The 19,901-nt window shown below is 42.3% G+C and overlaps 1 protein-coding gene across 1 annotated transcript; it reads left to right on the top strand.

Moving 5' to 3' along the window:
• The first annotated feature begins 46 nt into the window (after window positions 1-46).
• Window positions 47-17,418, top strand: LOC121294934 (sodium/potassium/calcium exchanger 1-like). The gene is made up of 7 exons (XM_041219154.1): window positions 47-1,235; window positions 6,342-6,432; window positions 12,880-12,998; window positions 13,542-13,757; window positions 14,159-14,248; window positions 16,009-16,175; window positions 16,949-17,418. The coding sequence occupies exons 1-7, from the start codon at window positions 246-248 to the stop codon at window positions 17,196-17,198; spliced, it is 1,923 nt and encodes a 640-aa protein (XP_041075088.1). The 5' UTR covers window positions 47-245; the 3' UTR covers window positions 17,199-17,418.
• Window positions 17,419-19,901: the final 2,483 nt, after the last annotated feature.

The following is a 19,901-nucleotide window of genomic DNA, read 5'->3' as shown; positions in this document are numbered from 1 at the left end:
TTATGTGATATTTTAATAAATGATCAAAGATATATTAACATATACATTGTCTTTTATTTAATAGATTGCGGCTTCTGCGAGACTGTCCAGTGAAAATGAGATGAAATTTCAAGCCGCGACTCGTACTTTTTGCAAGAGGGGTTTCACCTCGAAAACTGAAGCTAAAGAGGACAGATACTGACTGGATGGGGGGACGCTAGAATAACTGTTGCTGAAAAACAAACACACATATCATTTGAGCAAACATGTATTTGCACAGGAGAAAGAGGCTTCAGTGGAATCGAATTGTCTTTTTCTTAACGGGAGTGCTTGTTTGCTTCGCCTACCAGCTTTCGTTCAGCCGGCGGTCAGCACCTTGGACAAGGCACGATGACGGTGACAATGTGGACAGCTTTCTCGACGTGGAAACCAGGGAGCTCTCAAACAAAACCACAGCTGATGACACGACAGACCCCCCTCAAACAACAACAGATCACACCCGGCTGACCACAGCCAGAACTACAATAAGGCACTGTATAGTTGTAGACCCAGAGCCAGCTAAAACCACCACGATACCTACTACAACAACCCCAGTACCCAACACAACAGTCCTAACCAATGCTTCCAGCACCCCACTCGAGATCCCGCATCGCACGAAAGGAGAATACCCTGAGGACATTTTCACGGTGCAGGAGCGTCGGAAAGGCTGGGTGTTCCTTCATATTTTTGGAATGATCTACATGTTTGTGTCCCTAGCCATTGTGTGCGACGAGTTCTTCGTCCCTGCTTTGGGGGTTATCACCGATAAGCTGGCAATCTCTGATGATGTTGCTGGTGCCACTTTCATGGCAGCAGGCGGCTCGGCTCCGGAGCTCTTCACCTCGCTCATCGGGGTCTTCATCTCGCACAGCAATGTCGGGATCGGCACCATCGTGGGCTCGGCGGTGTTCAACATTCTCTTCGTCATCGGCATGTGCGCCCTCTTCTCCCGGGAGATGCTGCACCTGACCTGGTGGCCTCTTTTCCGAGATGTATCCTTTTATATCCTCGGCCTCGTCTTGCTCATCGTTTTCTTTCTGGACAACTTCATCATGTGGTGGGAGAGTATGATGCTGCTCGGCGCTTATGTGCTTTACGTGATTTTCATGAAATACAACGTGCCGGTGGAGCACTTTTTTAAAGCGCAACTCAACAAACACAAAAGCATTGTCAGAGTTATCGCGCTGGAGGAACCAGGCAAGGTGAGTACATTGACAGTCACAATTGTATATAGATTTGTTGTATTCATTTTGCATGGTATATAAATAACACTGGTGTCTGTATGTATTCTGGCCTTGTAATCATTTAAAAAAATATTTCCCCCTAGTTGCAAACCACATGCATTCATTGTTGATTTTAATTAAATGGTTTAATACCAGCAGTGGGTTATAAACCTGTCTGAACATTCTGCCCTTTATCCTCCAAGACCAAGAAAATACAATCCCAGGTCACCAGAAAGAGCAACCTGCCTTATGACATCATGAAATCTAAATCTAACCTACAGACGTACTACATACATCAAAACCATATTGAACAAAGCTTTGAACCCTTTCATGTGCTAACTATTGGAATATCCTAAGGTCATCATGCATGTGCGTCTTCTATATGTCCCCATGTTGTCATACATGAAAGGGTTAACAGGGTTTTTTTTTTTCAATTTGAAGTAAGCCTAATCCCTTTTAGAACCAATCCATTACAGTATACTGAGGAATCCAATCAAAGAGAGAGCAAAGATCTGCAGTGAGACTGGAGAAAGTGAGGCACTAAGAATACAGGCAGCAGCCAAAGGGCTTATGCCAACTCACTTGTGTGTATGCATATAGCTAGCAGTGGAAGATTCATGTTATATGTGACTTCTTAATAAAGTTGGTAAGCAAATCTTCCTGGATTTGCACATGTCTGTGTCTTTGTAGTCCTTTGGATCAATGCAACATCTGAGCAGCATCAGACACATCTTCATAGTCTTCTATCAGCAACACCTGGTCTCTGAATATCACCCTCCTTTAACTCTATAGTAATCCTGCTAGTGTTTTCATTCTCAGTTGATTTATTGACCCTTCACATCACTAAAGACATTGATAGTGTAGTTGAAATAGGACCTCAGTAGAATAGGTTAGGTTGTCAGGGACACTTCAATATAATTTGTTCAGGGCAAGAGGGTTAGGACATTTCTGCTTTTTCAATCTACTAAGCGTAATCCTGCACATGTTAATATTGTCTGGATTTTGAATTGGTATTTTTGCTTTCACTGGGGGAAAATAAAAGCCAGCAAGAAAAGGAAAATATTTACACCCCTAATTTGTAATCTTTCTGGTGCTCACCTCACAAGGGTCACTGTCAGCCATGGAGCTGGCGGTCTTTGTCATATTTCAGACTGATAGGTATGCACAAACAGATGATGATAGACATGTTTCTGTATGTTATTTTCTGATTACGGGAAATCCCAAACCCTCCCACCGCATGGGATAGCTAAGCAAGAGGTGCTTTGTGAAATAACTGGCTTTGGAGGGACAACACAAATGATCCTACTTTAAAGCGCTGCAGCCTTGACAGGGTGCAACTCCCTGACCAGCACTGAGAAACACGCAATCATGTGCTGCTAATTATACAGGCCTCAACTACAATTCTCTAGGTGCAGAGCGTCTGTTGCATATGCACAATAGTCTGATCAAGGCTTCTCTGAATGCTGAATGGATGTAAGCTACACTATCCACATTGTGTTTGCTGATTGACGTGTGTGAGCCACTTCAGACCCCTTTGGAATTAGGAGCTCTTCAAACCCCTGCTGAAAGCCTTGCTGTCTGACAGAGCCTTCAACTCTTAATCACTGTTCCGAGGTGTCGTCCTGCAGTGCAGTCTCCCTGATTGGGAAGCTCCTTGAGATGCACAAGCCGGCACACCCTACATACCATGTTGACTCAAATAAGAGAGGAGTTCACCACACAACAGATCATAATGAGGCTTGAACTCTGAGTGGTGCTAGCAGCAGAATAAACTAAGGAAATGTTTTTTGTTTTTTTTACAAAGCTATTTGGTGCAGTTCATATTTTTTGTATTTAAGTGTATTTTAAGCACCATGAGGACAGCCAAGCTGAGCTTGAAAACAATCATTACAAACCTGTCCAGCCGCTGTGTTTGCTGCAGCTCCACCACAGAGTGATTCCACTTCATGGTTTTTGAAAATGTTTTTGATTGTAGAAGTCAAAGGAAATAGGAACCAGGATGAAACCACTGGTCACTATGAGTAAATGTGCACGCACCAAGGGTTTCTGTTTGTTTGTCTGGGATATGGTTGTTGTAACCCTTTAAGCTACATCAGACTTATGTGTCCCACAAATAGAAATGATGCTAACTTTCGTATGTTTGCAATGAGGTGCACGAAACAGGGTTTAAAATGTACTGACGGGCTGGATCTGCTCATAAAAATAATCAGTTTCCTCTTGATACGTGAGTCACTCTGAAAATATATTTTAAAAATAAATCGTTTGAACAACCGCTCAGTTCCTTGTGCACCTTGAGGGGTTAAAGGACTGAAAGCTTATAAATTATAATTATAAATACTATAATAATACTAGGAGACACAGCGACTGGAAAGTGTTTTCAGCACCAAAACTGAACCAGTCTAATTTCATTCCAACACAAGGTCACAGTTTCATAGCTTGCAGATACAGTAGAGCAGATCTTTATGTTTAATATTACACACTAAACATGTAAGATCCTTACTGAACCACCACTCATCCGCTCTTCAGCTCAAAATCCACCAGGTGTTTTCATTAGTGCGAACAGTAAAATGCAATCTTCAGCACTTATAAAATGTAATTGAAAGACAAGCTGATATCGTTGATTGTAGGAGACCCCCCGCCATGCTAAATCAGGCTTATTCATGCTGGGTCACAGGGTTTCATTATGAATTAGTCAGAGATCCCAGCTGACAGGCAGCTCCATCACTTACAGCCAATCACTGCTATTCACTGACAAATGGTGGAGCTTCACAATGTAGCAGCGCAGTAAGGTGGGGCTGACAGAGTGGAAAGGTTACATTGTCACATGATTTGTTGGAACAACACTTGGAATGGTGGTAAAAAAAATGTAATAAGGGAAATGTAAAAAAATTAATTAAAATGACTTACTATTTAAGCTATAGTCATCTATTTAGAAACTAATGAAAAGCCCTGTCATCTGTAAAAATGCCTTTAGAAATATTTAAATTGCCTGCATATTAACCATGAATAAAAGCATAATGGCATTCATTAGCAAGCCCGTTATTAGCTCTTATATAAACACAATAAGTGTAAGGCTTAAGTAAAGCACAAGCCATTCATTTACACATATCAGACCTGCAGGGTTCAGTCTTGATCTATTGTGAGATTAAGAAAAAGATATCGCCTCTCCTGTTGTATCCATGCAAACACTGCTTTAAAGCCTGTTCATGTGCTTTCCGAAAATGATGCCAATTAAATGCCATTGTTCCAGAGGGCACCGTTGATTATATACCATGAACAGCAGCCTTGAATATAAAGAATCGTGTGTCTCCCTGTGTACAGCTCAGAGGATTAAAATAAAATACTCTTCATACTGGTAAATCTGCTCTCATTAGCACCAACGTACATATCTACAATGTAGGATTTAGAAGCTGCATTTCTTTTTTTTCTGCTGTATCCTAAAGCATATTTATCAGTAAGCAGTTACTATGAATGCATTGCTTATTGAGTAGCGACTGTATTGAAGAGGCCTCTTCTGAGCAGTAATCACACAAAGACTTCACTGCAGGAACAGCGCGCAGAGCTATTCTGACTCGACTCGATAGAGCAGAGTTCCTGTCTGTAATCCACGCTCACGTCCAGCGCATTGCCTTGTTTACCAGCGGTGTGCACCCGTAGCACCCCCTCCACCCCCCGCAGCAGTCATTTTAAAATGGTCTTGTTACAGAGTGAACTCTCCAGGCGACTATCAAAGGTAACAGCGATGTGCATGCTGAAGCAGTAATAAACGTGCCATTGGATAGTCGGTAGATGAAAAAGAAATAACATGCACATTCAAAGCAAGCATTCCTTTTAAAATGAAAAGCTTGGATTTTTTTTTGTTGTGTCTATTTTCAATTGAAAGAATTTGATAGATATAACAATATATAACAGATATAACAAATATAACAAAAATCCTGACAGATATAACAATATACTGACAGAACCCTGACAGATATAACAATATACTGACAGAACCCTGACAGATATAACAATATACTGACAGAACCCTGACAGATATAACAATATACTGACAGAACCCTGACAGATATAACAATATACTGACAGAACCCTGACAGATATAACTGAATATATAATATACTGACAGAGCCCTGACAGATATAACAATATACAAACAGAACCCTGACAGAATAATAATATACCCTGACAGATATAACAATATACTGACAGAACCCTGACAGATATAATATACTGACAGAACCCTGACAGATATAACAATATACAAACAGAACCCTGACAGATATAACAATATACTGACAGAACCCTGACAGATATAACAATATACTGACAGAACCCTGACAGATATAACAATATACTGGCAGAGCCCTGACAGATATAACAATATACTGACAGAACCCTGACAGAATACTCTGGCTCTTAATCTTAAGCGATACATTGCATTACTTTGGTTTTGTTCACAGAGCAATGGATCTGCTGGAGGGGAGGAACAACTGCCTCCTGTGGTCAGAAACAGACTGAAGGTAGGCTGGCTGGAGCATGGAAACAGGTGTCTGTAGTCATAGCACCACGGCTTCTGATCACTTCATCATTGGCACTTGTACTGAGTCCAAATCAATCTGTCTCAAAAGCAATTTGCCGCTCTTGTCCTGCAGTGAAAATAGAGTAAAATCTCAATAACTGTCGGTGGGACTGATTTGAATGTTGTCAAGATTTTGTGAGCCTGCTCACTGATTGAAAAATGAAAATGCAAATGACCAAATTGAAATGTATTTAACCAGGATAGAACACTTGAGCTATACAACTGTCAGGAGCAAAAATGATACAAATCATTCAAACAGGATAAAAATACTTCAAAAAATCAGAAAAAAACATTAATACAAAATAAAAACCTAAAAAAAAATTAACAATTCCAATTTACTGTACATGCTCCGGGTCAGTGTCAGTAGTTCCAGGATTTGCAACCCTGGTCAGATTTCAAATAAATATTTCTGAGTGATTTAAAAAGGTATCATGAAGAGGCTGTTTCTTCTTCTTCTTCTTCTTCTTCTTCTTCTTCTTCTTCTTCTTCTTCTTCTTCTTCAGGTCAAGCCATCGCTCCAGCGGGGTGGTAGCTCTGCCTCCCTCCACAACAGCACGATGCGCAACACCATCTTCCAGCTCATGATCCACACGCTGGACCCTCTGGTGGAAGGTAAGGGGAATAGGCTGTTCAGTGTATAAGTGCCCGTCACCACAGATCACTAGAAAACACAAGCTTTCCCTGGTTAGACAGTTAAGCTAATCACAGCTTAGGTTTGCTTGCCAATAAAATACCCCCCCCCCTTGCTGGAAATGCCACCAATATGTGGAACAGAGTGACTGGTTTCCAACACAACTGGTCTATTAAAACCCTGTTTACAGAAAGAAAAAAATGGTTTAGATGAGGTGCACCAGTATAGTGCCATTATCCCGCACCCTCATCCAACAGTCATCTTACAATGGAAATTCTGCTATTACGTTGAAAGCGTTTTTACACCTTATCTACCTTTGTGTACTACAGTTAGTTATGAGTCATTACAGACCATCATGCAGATCATTTTTGATCTCAATGTATAGACATTTTCTTATAGCCGTGATGCTTTTAAAATTTATTCTTTAAATCCGAGAAAATGTCCTCCCAAGATTTTCTTGCCCTACTGCCCTACTGCTCTGCCCATATAATTAATAACATGTTGGTGTGCCACCCTAATTACTGGATTAATCCTACACCAAGCAGCCAAGGAAACTGGTGCCCCGTTGCAGTTTACTACACCAAACCTGTGAATATAACTTTAAGAGCCTCCAGCCATAGTGAGGGATATTAATGCCAGGTAACAGTCCACTTGCCATTCTCCTTGTAAAAGGGATTATCTGCTGCATGTTTCTAAATGAGTTAAGCAGAGATTGATACTAAGCAGATAAATGCCTGTGTGTGTATCAGTCAATACAGTGATCAAACAGGACCTCCGAGCTGTCAGCTGACAGACAAACCTTTGTGTGTGTGTGTGTGTGTGCTTGTGTGTTAAAGCTAGTTAGCAAGTGATCAAGATGCATAGAAACTTTAACATAGTTTCAGGGGGGGGGTTAAGTTGAAGGAAGTGAGCTTTTCACATATATAATGAGCACAGTCACTCAGGCTGGCATGTCTAGGTAGTTTTCTAATCCTCAGTAAGCAAAGGGCTCTGTTGCAAGGATGTAAATGGCAGTGCCATGTAGATAAGCTGCTGTTAAGATCAACCAAACATACCCATTGATCTCAATTAGGGGAAAAAAAATATACCTAGAAACATGTTTAAAAAAAATACAATTTAATGAGCTTATAACCTAGTGTTATGTAGAAATCCCCCTATAATGTGGTTCTAATATTTCTGTATTTGTTCAAAGAACTTTACAGCCATTCTCCATCATAGGAATGTCGTGATACCATTAAGTGAGGGCAAGAGTCAGTAGATATTCGCATTTCAGAAGTGAATGAAGCAGTGTGTGTTTAGTTGTTCAAATGAAAAGCAGTTTAACATATCCTATAACCTGTATATCTGTTTTCCTTTAAGCAATTAGCTTGTGTTTTTTGGTACACATGTTTTGCACATTACACAGGCACCGGCTCCCTTCCTCGTGGGAATGACCTTCAGCTGTGTCTTGGTGTAATTATTTCTCTGCCCACCCCCAGAGCAATGTGTTTCAAGTGCAGTGTATGGAAGTTCTTCTCTTATCAGATTTACAGCTGATCAAATCTGGATAAGAGCCTGCCTTCCTGAGCCCAATCCGTTTAGCTCGATAGTGATCTGGCAGCTCCCAGCATGCTCTATGCCTGGACGGCACTGTTTATACAGGTATTAATCTGAACCTTTAGGAGGGATTCCAGCGTTCTGTCTTTGAAAACGCAGCACATTGTATAGATCTGACAGTGCTGCAAATCTCACAATGCTGTAGATCTAACAATGCTGCACATTATTTTTTGCACTTCTGGCATCACTTTGTCTAATTAATAACAATACAAAAAAAACATTTAGGATAGCAATCATAATAAACAATCATATGGCTTCTGGTTTTAGTATACAAGACAGATAAACACTCATTAGTTTCAAGTGATAAGCTGTTGAGAAATAATTGCTTTTTGTTAATTTGTCTGTAGAACAAAAAAACAATAAATACGTTTTTGGACATAATACAAGTGGCAAAGTCAGGTAGCCAACTGTTTTTAATCTAATGTAGTCCTGTCTTCTTGTCTTTAGTCTCTTCTTGGGCCAGAATATTTGCTTTCCGTTTTCAATAAAATAGTGCAGTGTTACTCTTTTAAGAGCAGGCACTTGTGGAAAACCTGTTTATGTTATTGGCAGTCTCAAGGCATTGGCTGAGAGGGAGACAATAAGAAATAACAATAAACCCTTGATTACTGTGTACAGTTCAGTCAGACTGAGAAGGACTCATTACCACCCTTAAACAGATTCCATTCACTTTCACATCTCTATCGTCTACCACTAAGAACCCAGTGCAGACTTTGTAGCTGAATAAATATAGCGAGGGCTGAAAAACATACAAGTATTGTTCAATCATATTTGAATATCTCATGATGCCTATTGTTTATAAGACTCCTCACATACACTTTGTGAGGGACACTTTACAATTCAACACTGCACCATGGAATTATTTTATTGTTTCAAAACTGTCACTTGTAATTTCAATACATCTCTCTCCCATGATCCTCATAGTACAAGCTGAGAGCCACATGTGGCCCTGGGGAGTGGGTACACACAGAAGGTGTGGCCCCAGCTATCTCGGGGTAATCTTTACACTATGTGTCATGTAGAGGTTACTGGCAGACACCCTGACCATCCTATGCATCTGAAGAGTCACGATTCAGTGACTTTTGGAAGCACAACTGACCAACACCATGTACCTTTGAGTTATCCAGCAAATAAATAGTATTAGGTAAGTACCTGTGTTAAATACTGTGACAGCTGTGTAGCTGAAACAGCTACTAAAACAGCAATGTAAACCTCAGGAGGTTGCTACTGGTGATCACATATAGTAACTACTGTGTAACTCGTGTGTAACTAGTTCCTAGTGTTTCTAGCTCCTCATTGCTCCTTGATGGCATCACTCACTGGGAGAGTAATTACCTGTGCCTGCAACTAGACAAGACTGGCAGATTATTTCAGGTTCTATCTAATTTAGCCCATAAGAAAGCCCCCTTTTAAACTCACTTGGCCTCAGAATAAAGAGAGTGAAGTTGTTCATGTAGTGTTCTTGTTTTGCTCAGTTTGTGCTGTATATCGTTATGCTTTAGAAACTGTCTTTAATGGAGATTTTCAACCTTCCGCTTCCAAACACGTGCAAGGTAAGAGCCAAGGTCCCGGTCTCTTCTTCTGCTTTTTTCCATCTGTTTCTTGTACTTTTTGTCTTGTTGGTTCTGTATTTATTATTTTTTTTTGCTCATTTTTTTGTTTTTCCAGCATGCCTTCACATATATTCAGTAGTGAACAGTAGTGAGCACATTATTAAAACACCTCAAGATTTGTTATTATTGCGTTTTGCACATACACAAAAAAACCTATGAATTTACTACAGAAACCCATCTTACATGAAACTAATTAAAAACGAAAAACACAGCTATATGTCTGAGTGTCTTTAATGTTAATATTTAGTCTGGCCACCTTTGGCACCAATAACAGCCTGGCATCTTTTTGGCACTGTGTCTGTGTACTCTCTCACAAGCTCTGGTGGAATTTGATTCCCTTGTTCTTGAAGTTGTATCCACCCACTTTCTTTTGTACAGTTGGCACTTTTGTCAAGCATGGAGTCCAATAAACTACAGAAGCAATGGGGTGTCTAATACATTTGCACACAACTGTATATACATATGTATATATTTTTTTCTTACTGACATTTCAGCCACATTATTTTTAAGTGCAAGCCTAATTTCTTCTTTTTGACCTGTCTCTTTCCAGTAGAATCGTTGTTAAATGGAGATATAAAGCTCAGTTTGAAAGGGGCTCAGTGCTTAACCCATAGGCTCTTCCTTGTTTTAGTCTTTCAGATGTAGTCCCTCTAATCTGGCGCATGGAATTGTAGTTGAGGATCCCTCTGTGAGGTTAAGAACAAGAGCCTATATTTTATTATAACCTAAGAGCCTCTATTTCATTTGATTTTGTATTGCAATATATTACTTAGTGTGTCTCCCCTCACATAGACTCTCCTAAGTTGTGCACCTGGGATGACCAGGAATTTTTGTAGTCTTTCTGAAAGTGTTTATATTTGTAGAGTAATCTAGGAATCCATCCTTTTTATATATAAGGTAGGGAGAAGGAAATTGTTTGGGAAGATTTGGTGGTGGTCTGTTAGTTGACCTTGTTTTATTTAAACAGTTAAGATTATCCCATACAAGGTAACTGTACAGTTTGCAGTATGATCGAATGCTCCTCACTGTAGTTCCTCCACACACTTTCAATTATCCTGTAGTTTTGTTTCACCTCTCCTTGACCCATTGTTCCATATTGCTAGGGGGGCTCCCCAGGCCCCAATGCTCTGAGACTAAGGGTCCTTGCGCTCCATGTGACATACACTTCACTATATGTTGGGGGAGCCACACGAAGAACGGTGGGTTTTCCTGAGACGTTTACTTTCTCTTATCTACAGATAAGTTTAAGGACAAGGCTGAGATCTTGAATGACTTGGCAAGAGGGAAGGTAGAGAGCAAAGGACAAGGCAAAGCAGCAGGTGAGCTAGCCAGTAACCAAGGCTATTTCCGTTTCTCACCGTTTAAACACAGGCTAACACTGGAGCCACAGTATAAAAAAATGCGCATGTGAAGCTGAGATAGTCTATAGGTGCCAGTCAGGTGTGATAGAAAGCACTGACACATTGTATTCTCTTCACGTGATCACCTGTGCTTGGCCTTACCTCTTTCTGTGCTATCCGTAGGTTTGACTTGGTTTAGGGTTTGTTGCCCTGTATCTATGCCTCTTGAATAGCTATTACTTCTACTGCTGTGGGTGTTGTATGCATGTGAAGCATGCAGTTACTGTGAGTCTTTAAGTAGCGATAGCCAAGGCCTTAATATCCATTGTCTTGCCTTTTACCATTGCGACAATGTATTTAAATTTTGAGCTGCCCTAGCAAGTGAAATCGCGTCCGAATTCCAGAATTGAAAAATAAAGGAAATGTTACTGAGAATGTTTAAAACTGAGTGTTTGCTTAGAGCGTTCATGCAGTAAACTGTCTCATTTAACACACCAGCACCAGGCAGTGTTTCAGTCACAGCAGAGAAGATAAGAAAAGCTTGTGTGTAGAAATGAATCATGTAAACCTCTCCATAGCCGCGGCCTCTCTGTAGAGACAGGAAGGAGAAAGTGTAAAGCTGCTGTATTTACAGGGGTTAGTTTGTGCCGGATCCCAGATCCAGTGCCTTTTACAAAACCTTTTTCTTTTTTTGCAAAAGAAATATCTCTATATAAATAAATGTACTGTAAAATGAACGATTTCCTGTCCCATGAATTGAATGACAAACATGTAGCACACTGTAATGATATCTTTTAGGATGCAACATCTATGAGTAAGAAAATTGCAACTTTTAATCATAACCCAAATGGCAAAACTCCAACAAGCTAGCGCTGTTAACAACAGCAGTGTCATCGTCACCAGATTAACCGCTCAATCGCTGGTATTGTTCAAACCTGGAGATTATATTAAAACAGGGCTGGGCAGAGGTGGGCATGCAGCTACCGACACCAGCAATAAGGCAGGAAAACCACAAGCAGATGAAAACTTGAAGCATATAAGGAATCTACTGTAGATCTAGGTCAGGACAGCAGGTCTAGAAACAACAAGACTATCCCTCTTCCTTCATTTTAAGATCTAGTACCATTCTGTTTACAAATCAACCCCTGTGTATTTACATTATGCAATACCGAAATAAGCTAAAATGGGAACTTTAACTGTTCAAGGATTTAGTTTAGTTAGGTAAATGTAATTAATCATCTTAATTGTTTTATGATTTGGGTAAACAGCACCCCAACCCCCATCCTCCCTCACTGTATTAGAAAGATTGCAACACAAGCTATGCATATTGTAAATCAGCAGAGCTTCCCACAACAACAATACATCAGTGATGAGCTGGTCTGTCCTGGGTTACAACTTAACTTGAACATATGCCTATTTCTTAATGTGTAAGCCTGTCCATCTGTCAATCTACTTGCGTAGTGTCTGTCCTGCAGCAACCATGGACGTCTTACACCGAAGCACTAGACTAATACTAAATAAGAAAATCCTACAAAAATCATGAAAGGATATTTTTGAAAGCGTGAGCAAACACATACACAGCTAAGCAAAGCTGTTCGAGTCACAAAACAGGCTGCGAGTCCCAGTGTAAAACAGCTTCAGTCTGCACCCCATCAAGACACCAGCACAGTAGAATCACTTGTGCTTGCTTGCTGTTTTTGTTCGCATTGTCTGTTTGATTTTTTTTTCAGTCCCATCCCAGTTATTTTCACTGATCTGCTGAAGATTGAAATTAGGTAAGATGTGAGAGCTTGCAGCTAGCACTGACCCTGAAGAGTTTGCATGCAGTGCACTGCTTGTCCTAACAGCTGCACCACTGTGCTCTCTTTGTCTCACCCAGGAGAAGATAAAGGGGACGCCCCCGACCCTGTGAATGTGCAGGTCGCCCCTCCCACAGAGCCGTCCACATCCCAGCCAGCCAAAGAGGAAGAGAAAAAGGACCCTCCTGAAGGGAATGAGGTGCGGCTGCGATATTCCACCTGCCAGGCTTTTAAAATGAGATGGGTGACAAAAACAAATGAACCCTTCCACCTGAGTGTTAACATTACAGAGTGGCACAACTCAGAATGAATGAGCTGAGGCCTCAGACGCACATGTTAAAGTATAATTTCTGCTAAGAGGAATCTGATTGTGATAATTGCAGCCTTGTGCCTTTTACCTTGAAGCTGAAAGCTCATTTGAAGGCATCACAGCTGAAAGATTTTTGCTAAGTGGTTTGGAATAATGAAACGCTTCTTGTAGAAGGGCACTCTTTTGTGTTCCTGTTCCCTGCTCAAGGCCGACTAAATGACAAGAAATGAAACATGTCAAGGTTCTTGTGGAAGACTGTACAAAAGCCTCAGTGTCTGCAGCTGTTTCATTCAGTCAGTCTCTGGAAGGTTTATTCAGCTCTATTTATTTCAGGCCGTCTCTTGACTCACAGCCCCCTTGTATGTGTCATCGTGTTTCAGGCATGTCCTAACATGCCACTTCTCTCTCTCTATTGTGTGTGTGCGTGTCCAGACTCAGGAAGCGGAGGGCTCGGACGACTCAGAAGACAGCGATGAAGATATCGATGATGAGGACAGTGAGGAAGAGGAGGAGGAGGAGGACAAGGAAGAGAATGACAAGCCCCTGTCCCTGGAGTGGCCAGACAACAGGCGCAAGCAGGCCACCTACCTCTTCCTGCTGCCCATTGTCTTCCCGCTGTGGCTGACCGTGCCTGACGTCCGCAATGCGGTGAGGGGCAGCAAGACAGTCCCTCCCTCCGAGCTGTCAAGAGCAGCGGACAATAATCAGCCAAGGATCATAGTATTTAAAAAGTTGATAATACAATAATTGCCCCATTTCCCACTATTAAAAATAATAATAATAAAAAATACATGTTAGTCACATTCTGAGACAATGTGAAGCTCCCTACTGAGAATGCAGATCTAGGACCCTTTGATTGCAATGGAGTTCACTGCTCGGAACAGATTCAAATGATTTGTCTTGTATAAAAATACGGTTTGATTATGATTCTGGTACTAAAGCCTAGACATACAGAATGAGCTAGTTGTAATCCTCACAGCTGCACAGGACATGTCCGAGCTCTGCAGTGATGCTGGACTGATGTGTGGGTTTGTTCTCTTCTTGGACAGGCCTCGAAGAAGTTCTTTGCAATGACATTTCTGGGATCCATCATCTGGATTGCTGTGTTCTCCTACCTCATGGTGTGGTGGGCCCACCAGGTACTGATTGAGTGTATAACCAAGCACACCTGCTCACAATAACAGCTGGATTTGAGTGTGTAGTAATACAAGTAGCTGTAAAGTAATGACATTGTAATTACACAGGCAACGTGTTGTAATAACAAAATGGAATGACATATGAGTTCAAATAATCGCATTCATAGAATACAATCGGATGTTCACTAAACTTTCTAAACCGCTGTTGGCTTTGTGAATAAGAAGTTCAGTTGATCACAACAGGCCTTAAGAAACTGCTAAATAGCTCATGAGGTAGAGCTTTCTGGATAGGTTTAACTGCCAGAGCTGTGTGTACCTGTGGGTGGTTCTGTTGCAGTTCCTCGGAGCAGTGACCTGTGTGTTGTCGTGCTGCAGTTCCTCGGAGCGGTGTGTACCTGTGTGTTGTCGTGCTGCAGTTCCTGTGTGTTGTGTGTTGTCGTGCTGCAGTTCCTCGGAGCGGTGTGTACCTGTGTGTTGTCGCTGCAGTTCCTCGGAGCGGTGTGTACCTGTGTGTTGTCCTGTGTGTTACCTGTGTGTTGTCGTGCTGCAGTTCCTCGGAGCGGTGTGTACCTGTGTGTTGTCGTGCTGCAGTTCCTCGGAGCGGTGTGTACCTGTGTGTTGTCGTGCTGCAGTTCCTCGGAGCGGTGTGTACCTGTGTGTTGTCGTGCTGCAGTTCCTCGGAGCGGTGTGTACCTGTGTGTTGTCGTGCTGCAGTTCCTCGGAGCGGTGTGTACCTGTGTGTTGTCGTGCTGCAGTTCCTCGGAGCGGTGTGTACCTGTGTGTTGTCGTGCTGCAGTTCCTCGGAGCGGTGTGTACCTGTGTGTTGTCGTGCTGCAGTTCCTCGGAGCGGTGTGTACCTGTGTGTTGTCGTGCTGCAGTTCCTCGGAGCGGTGTGTACCTGTGTGTTGTCGTGCTGCAGTTCCTCGGAGCGGTGTGTACCTGTGTGTTGTCGTGCTGCAGTTCCTCGGAGCGGTGTGTACCTGTGTGTTGTCGTGCTGCAGTTCCTCGGAGCGGTGTGTACCTGTGTGTTGTCGTGCTGCAGTTCCTCGGAGCGGTGTGTACCTGTGTGTTGTCGTGCTGCAGTTCCTCGGAGCAGTGTGTTGTCCTGCAGTTCCTCGGAGCGGTGTGTACCTGTGTGTTGTCGTGCTGCAGTTCCTCGGAGCGGTGTGTACCTGTGTGTTGTCGTGCTGCAGTTCCTCTGAGCGGTGTGTACCTGTGTGTTGTCGTGCTGCAGTTCCTCGGAGCGGTGTGTACCTGTGTGTTGTCGTGCTGCAGTTCCTCGGAGCGGTGTGTACCTGTGTGTTGTCGTGCTGCAGTTCCTCGGAGCGGTGTGTACCTGTGTGTTGTGCAGTTCCTCGCTGCAGTTCCTCGGAGCGGTGTGTACCTGTGTGTTGTCGTGCTGCAGTTCCTCGGAGCGGTGTGTACCTGTGTGTTGTCGTGCTGCAGTTCCTCGGAGCGGTGTGTACCTGTGTGTTGTCGTGCTGCAGTTCCTCGGAGCGGTGTGTACCTGTGTGTTGTCGTGCTGCAGTTCCTCTGAGCGGTGTGTACCTGTGTGTTGTCGTGCTGCAGTTCCTCGGAGCGGTGTGTACCTGTGTGTTGTCGTGCTGCAGTTCCTCGGAGCGGTGTGTACCTGTGTGTTGTCATGCTGCAGTTCCTCGGAGCAGTGACCTGTGTGTTGTCATGCTGCAGTTGCTCGAAGCAGTGACCTGTGTGTTGTTTTGCTGCTGTTCCTCGAAGCGGTGACCTGTGTGTTCTTTTCTCAGGTCGGAGAGACGGTCGGGATCTCGGAGGAGATCATGGGGCTGACGATCCTGGCAGCGGGAACGTCCATCCCTGACCTGATCACCAGCGTCATCGTGGCACGCAAGGGTCTCGGAGACATGGCCGTGTCCAGCTCTGTGGGCAGCAACATCTTCGACATCACTGTCGGGTGAGTGACCGTGACCAGCGAGAAACCAACAGCTGGCAACCTGTCCTGGGCATTTGCACTGGGTCCAGAATTACAATTCTGTTTACTTCAGTTGAAAACCTAAAGGACATACAGATACTAGGGATGTGGTAAAGACTCGTTACTTGTACTTGGAATTGTCTTTTCATTGTCAGATTACGGATCAGTATGCCAGTACAGCAGTAAAAATGTCAGCACCCCGGATGAAAGGAAAATATTCTTCCAGTCAGCTTTTATTTATACTCAGGTATCACAAGGAGAAAACTGACTATTTTTATGACCAGATCCAACCTCTCAGTACATTTTAAACCCTGTTTTGTGCACCTCATTGCAATAATAAGAAAGTTATCATCATTTGTACCACAAAGGGTTAAAACGGCACCTAAACTGCATTGTAAGAGATACTGTATATTCTATAGCTCTAGTTCACAAGGAACAATAACTGTCCTACTTTATAACAATCATATCCCAGACATCCTCCTCACGAAAAGAAACCCTTGCTTCTATCCTTTGATAGTGACGTACTGGCACAGAGAGATTTTTTTGTGTTTTGTGAAAATGTAAATGGAAAGAAAATGCTTTTTTTCCTTAAAAAAAGGGGGGATTTCACCCTGGTTCCTATTTCCTTTGACGCTCTTTAGGTCTCTGCTCTTATGCATCACTGTATTTGTGGGACACTTATGTCCCTTGACCGGCTTGTCGGATCTCTCCAGTTGTGAGGCTGAACCGAACCCCCTTCCCCTCTCTCTCCACAGTCTGCCTGTGCCCTGGCTGATGTACTCCTTAATCAATGGCTTCACCCCAGTAGCGGTGAGCAGTAACGGGCTGTTCTGCGCCATCGTGCTGCTCTTCCTCATGCTCCTCTTCGTGATCTTCTCCATCGCCATTTGCAAGTGGAAGATGAACAAGTTCCTGGGCTGCACCATGTTTGCACTCTACTTCTTCTTCCTGGTGGTAAGCGTCATGCTGGAGGACCGCATCATCATGTGCCCCGTCTCCATCTAGACACGACCCTTTCAACTAGACACGCCCCTCTCATCTAGACACACCTCTCCTCAGTCAGGACAGCTGTGCAGAGATCAAAAAACAAGTCTGCAAAAGGAGCCCCGCCTCATGTGGGTAGTGTTTCTGGTTTCTGGCTGGTTGGTAGAAACTCTACCTACAGCTACGGCCTAACGTTTTGCATCACCTAGAATTTTAGGATTGCGACAGAATTAAAAGGAAAAAAAACCTATATGAGCATAATGTAGATCTTTTATTTAACGTCATGTAATCAGAGAAACTACAAAATTATATTGAAAAAGTCTACCGGAAGCCATAGCGGTAGTACATTTCTCAATTTTTCATGAAGTTTGTGGAAAACTAGAAAGCAGTATGTAATTCAATATGTTAACACAACATCGTTCAGCAGGTTTCATTCGACTTTATGAAGCAAAATGTATTAATTCTATAAGGGGATGCAAAACCTTTGGCCATAGCTGTAGAGTGCAATTCCAGATGGAGTTGTGCAATTAGAAGTAACTGTGGTTTGCGGAGCGTGGCTCACTGTAATTCAAAATGTAGTTCTGAAGTTGCGGTTTAATTACTGTGCAATCTGAAATAGTGTTTTTAGAGTTTCCTTGGCTGGGTTTTGGTGCTCATTCTCCCCTGGTTAATACTCGCTGATACCTGGTTAGGATTTTAGCAGATTGGAATATATTTTTTGGTATATTGTTTTTATTTTATTTTTGATATAGGATCACACAGAATCTATTCTGAAAGTTTTCAGTTATACAGTTAGCCCGGTATAAAATTACAGAATACTTGGGAGAGCCCTAATAGAAAGCCTTGACTCACTGTGTTCTCAGGGAAAGTTCCATTCATGAATGCGTTGAATGGTAAATGTAAATGTTGCATTTGTTTACAGGGTTCTATACTGTATAAAGTTTAGTCAATGTTCATTTAGATGTGTATTACCAAGATGTCAGAAATATTTTGTTTCCATTGCACTAAAACTTTGTTAACTTAGTATGATTACTGTTTTTTAAGTATTTCAACAGAATCACAATGACTGTGGCTTCGAACCAATATGCAGCTAAAACTTTTCCTTCTCAATGCCTGTCCCGTAGTAGCCCTGTAATTTGCATGTCTTGGAATGTGCTTCATGTCTCTGCTGACATCATCATTTCAAATGGAAACAGCCTTCACCTGACACACTTTAGGAAAGAGGAAGTGATATGGGCAGGCATTTCCAGTTTGGAACCCCCACTCTGCATCCATTCACAAAGCTTTAAACTTTAATCTTAATCATTCACTGACGGGAGAGCCAATGCCTGCCTGAATGTCTTGTAATACTGTTGCAAAAAAAAGCTTGGACGAGGTAACAGTCTAGACAATCTTAATAGCAAGATCTGTGCAGCTCTGCCACCCACACTGGTAGTAAGTTTGGCTCTGTGTTTACAATGGGCAGCCTCTTAGATAACCCTGTTTTATAATTAACACACATGGCCTGCCCACTTCTGTTAGGAGCTGGACCTTGTATCAGGTCAGGCCCCCGTTTGCCCTGACTGCCTTGACCTGACATGGCATAGATGCCACTAGGTCCAGGGAGGGGGCTGGAGGAATGTTAATCCATTCAGTCATTCATTTTTCAATCAATTGGATTGAGAGCCAAGAAATGTGGTGGCCATGGAAGATGCCTGGTCTCTTTCAGGCATCGTTTGTGCAGCAGTCACCATCAGGCTGCAGCATTGTTAGGTGGACTTGATCTAGTAAATTATATCCTCTGTTCAGCCTTCCAGAGTAATCAGCAGAACCAGGGAGGACCAGGAGAGCATACTCCACACCAGGGCGATGCAAACCCAGTCAGGTAGACAGCTCCTTACAAAATGGCCAGGCAGTCTATATGCATGCATAAACAAATCAAAACAAGATATTCACGAGGTGTTCATCATTTGCATCATTACTATTTCTCAGTGCGGACAACAAGACAATCAACGCTACTATAAACTTGTGTACACACTATTCTGTGCTGTGTGCACTGCAATGTAACTTTTTATAATCTACAGAAGTGGTTCATATGTATTTTAGTGAACAATATTTCAAAGTACCCATGTGCTGAAATAAACGAATGACAGCAGCGGAGAAGCAAATGCAAGTCTGGGTTTCTGACAAAAAAAAAAAAAAAAAAAAAAAAAAAAAAAAAGGTAATTTTGGTTTGAAGTGTTGGCACTCCTTTAACCCAAACCACAGAACTTGTTTTTAATTGCTTGCAAGAATGGCTGTAACTTATCAACCTTCGCTGTACTTTGGTTGTGAACTGAAAATGTGATCACAGGGAGGTGCATGTGTAGTAACACAGAGCATTAGCCCTCTAAAAGGGTGCTGCATTGTAATCTCAATTTAGGAAAGATATAGACAAACAAGGTAATGCAGGTTTTAATTGCATAATAAACCAGGGGACGAGAACGCAATGGTATCTGATGGATTTACCTTGAAGGTTGTGCGGACTTTTTGGTTTTGTGATTTCTTTTTTTGTAATGTGAAATGTTGCAAACAGAACTGAAGCTTTGCCTGAGCCCCTGTGAAAAAAACCCCAGCTTAGGTCAACATGGCACCTTAAAACAATTAAAAATTAACAGGTGTGCGTCTGTGTGGACCATCTACAGATAGAACTGCTACTCCAAGTGCTATTGTCCTCATTTGAGGACTGGCGACTTTGACATTTTT

This window comes from Polyodon spathula, chromosome 19 (assembly GCF_017654505.1).
Source record: "Polyodon spathula isolate WHYD16114869_AA chromosome 19, ASM1765450v1, whole genome shotgun sequence".
Taxonomy (NCBI): domain Eukaryota; kingdom Metazoa; phylum Chordata; class Actinopteri; order Acipenseriformes; family Polyodontidae; genus Polyodon; species Polyodon spathula.
Note: the sequence above shows the minus strand (reverse complement) of the source record. Positions and strands in the feature narration are given on the sequence as shown.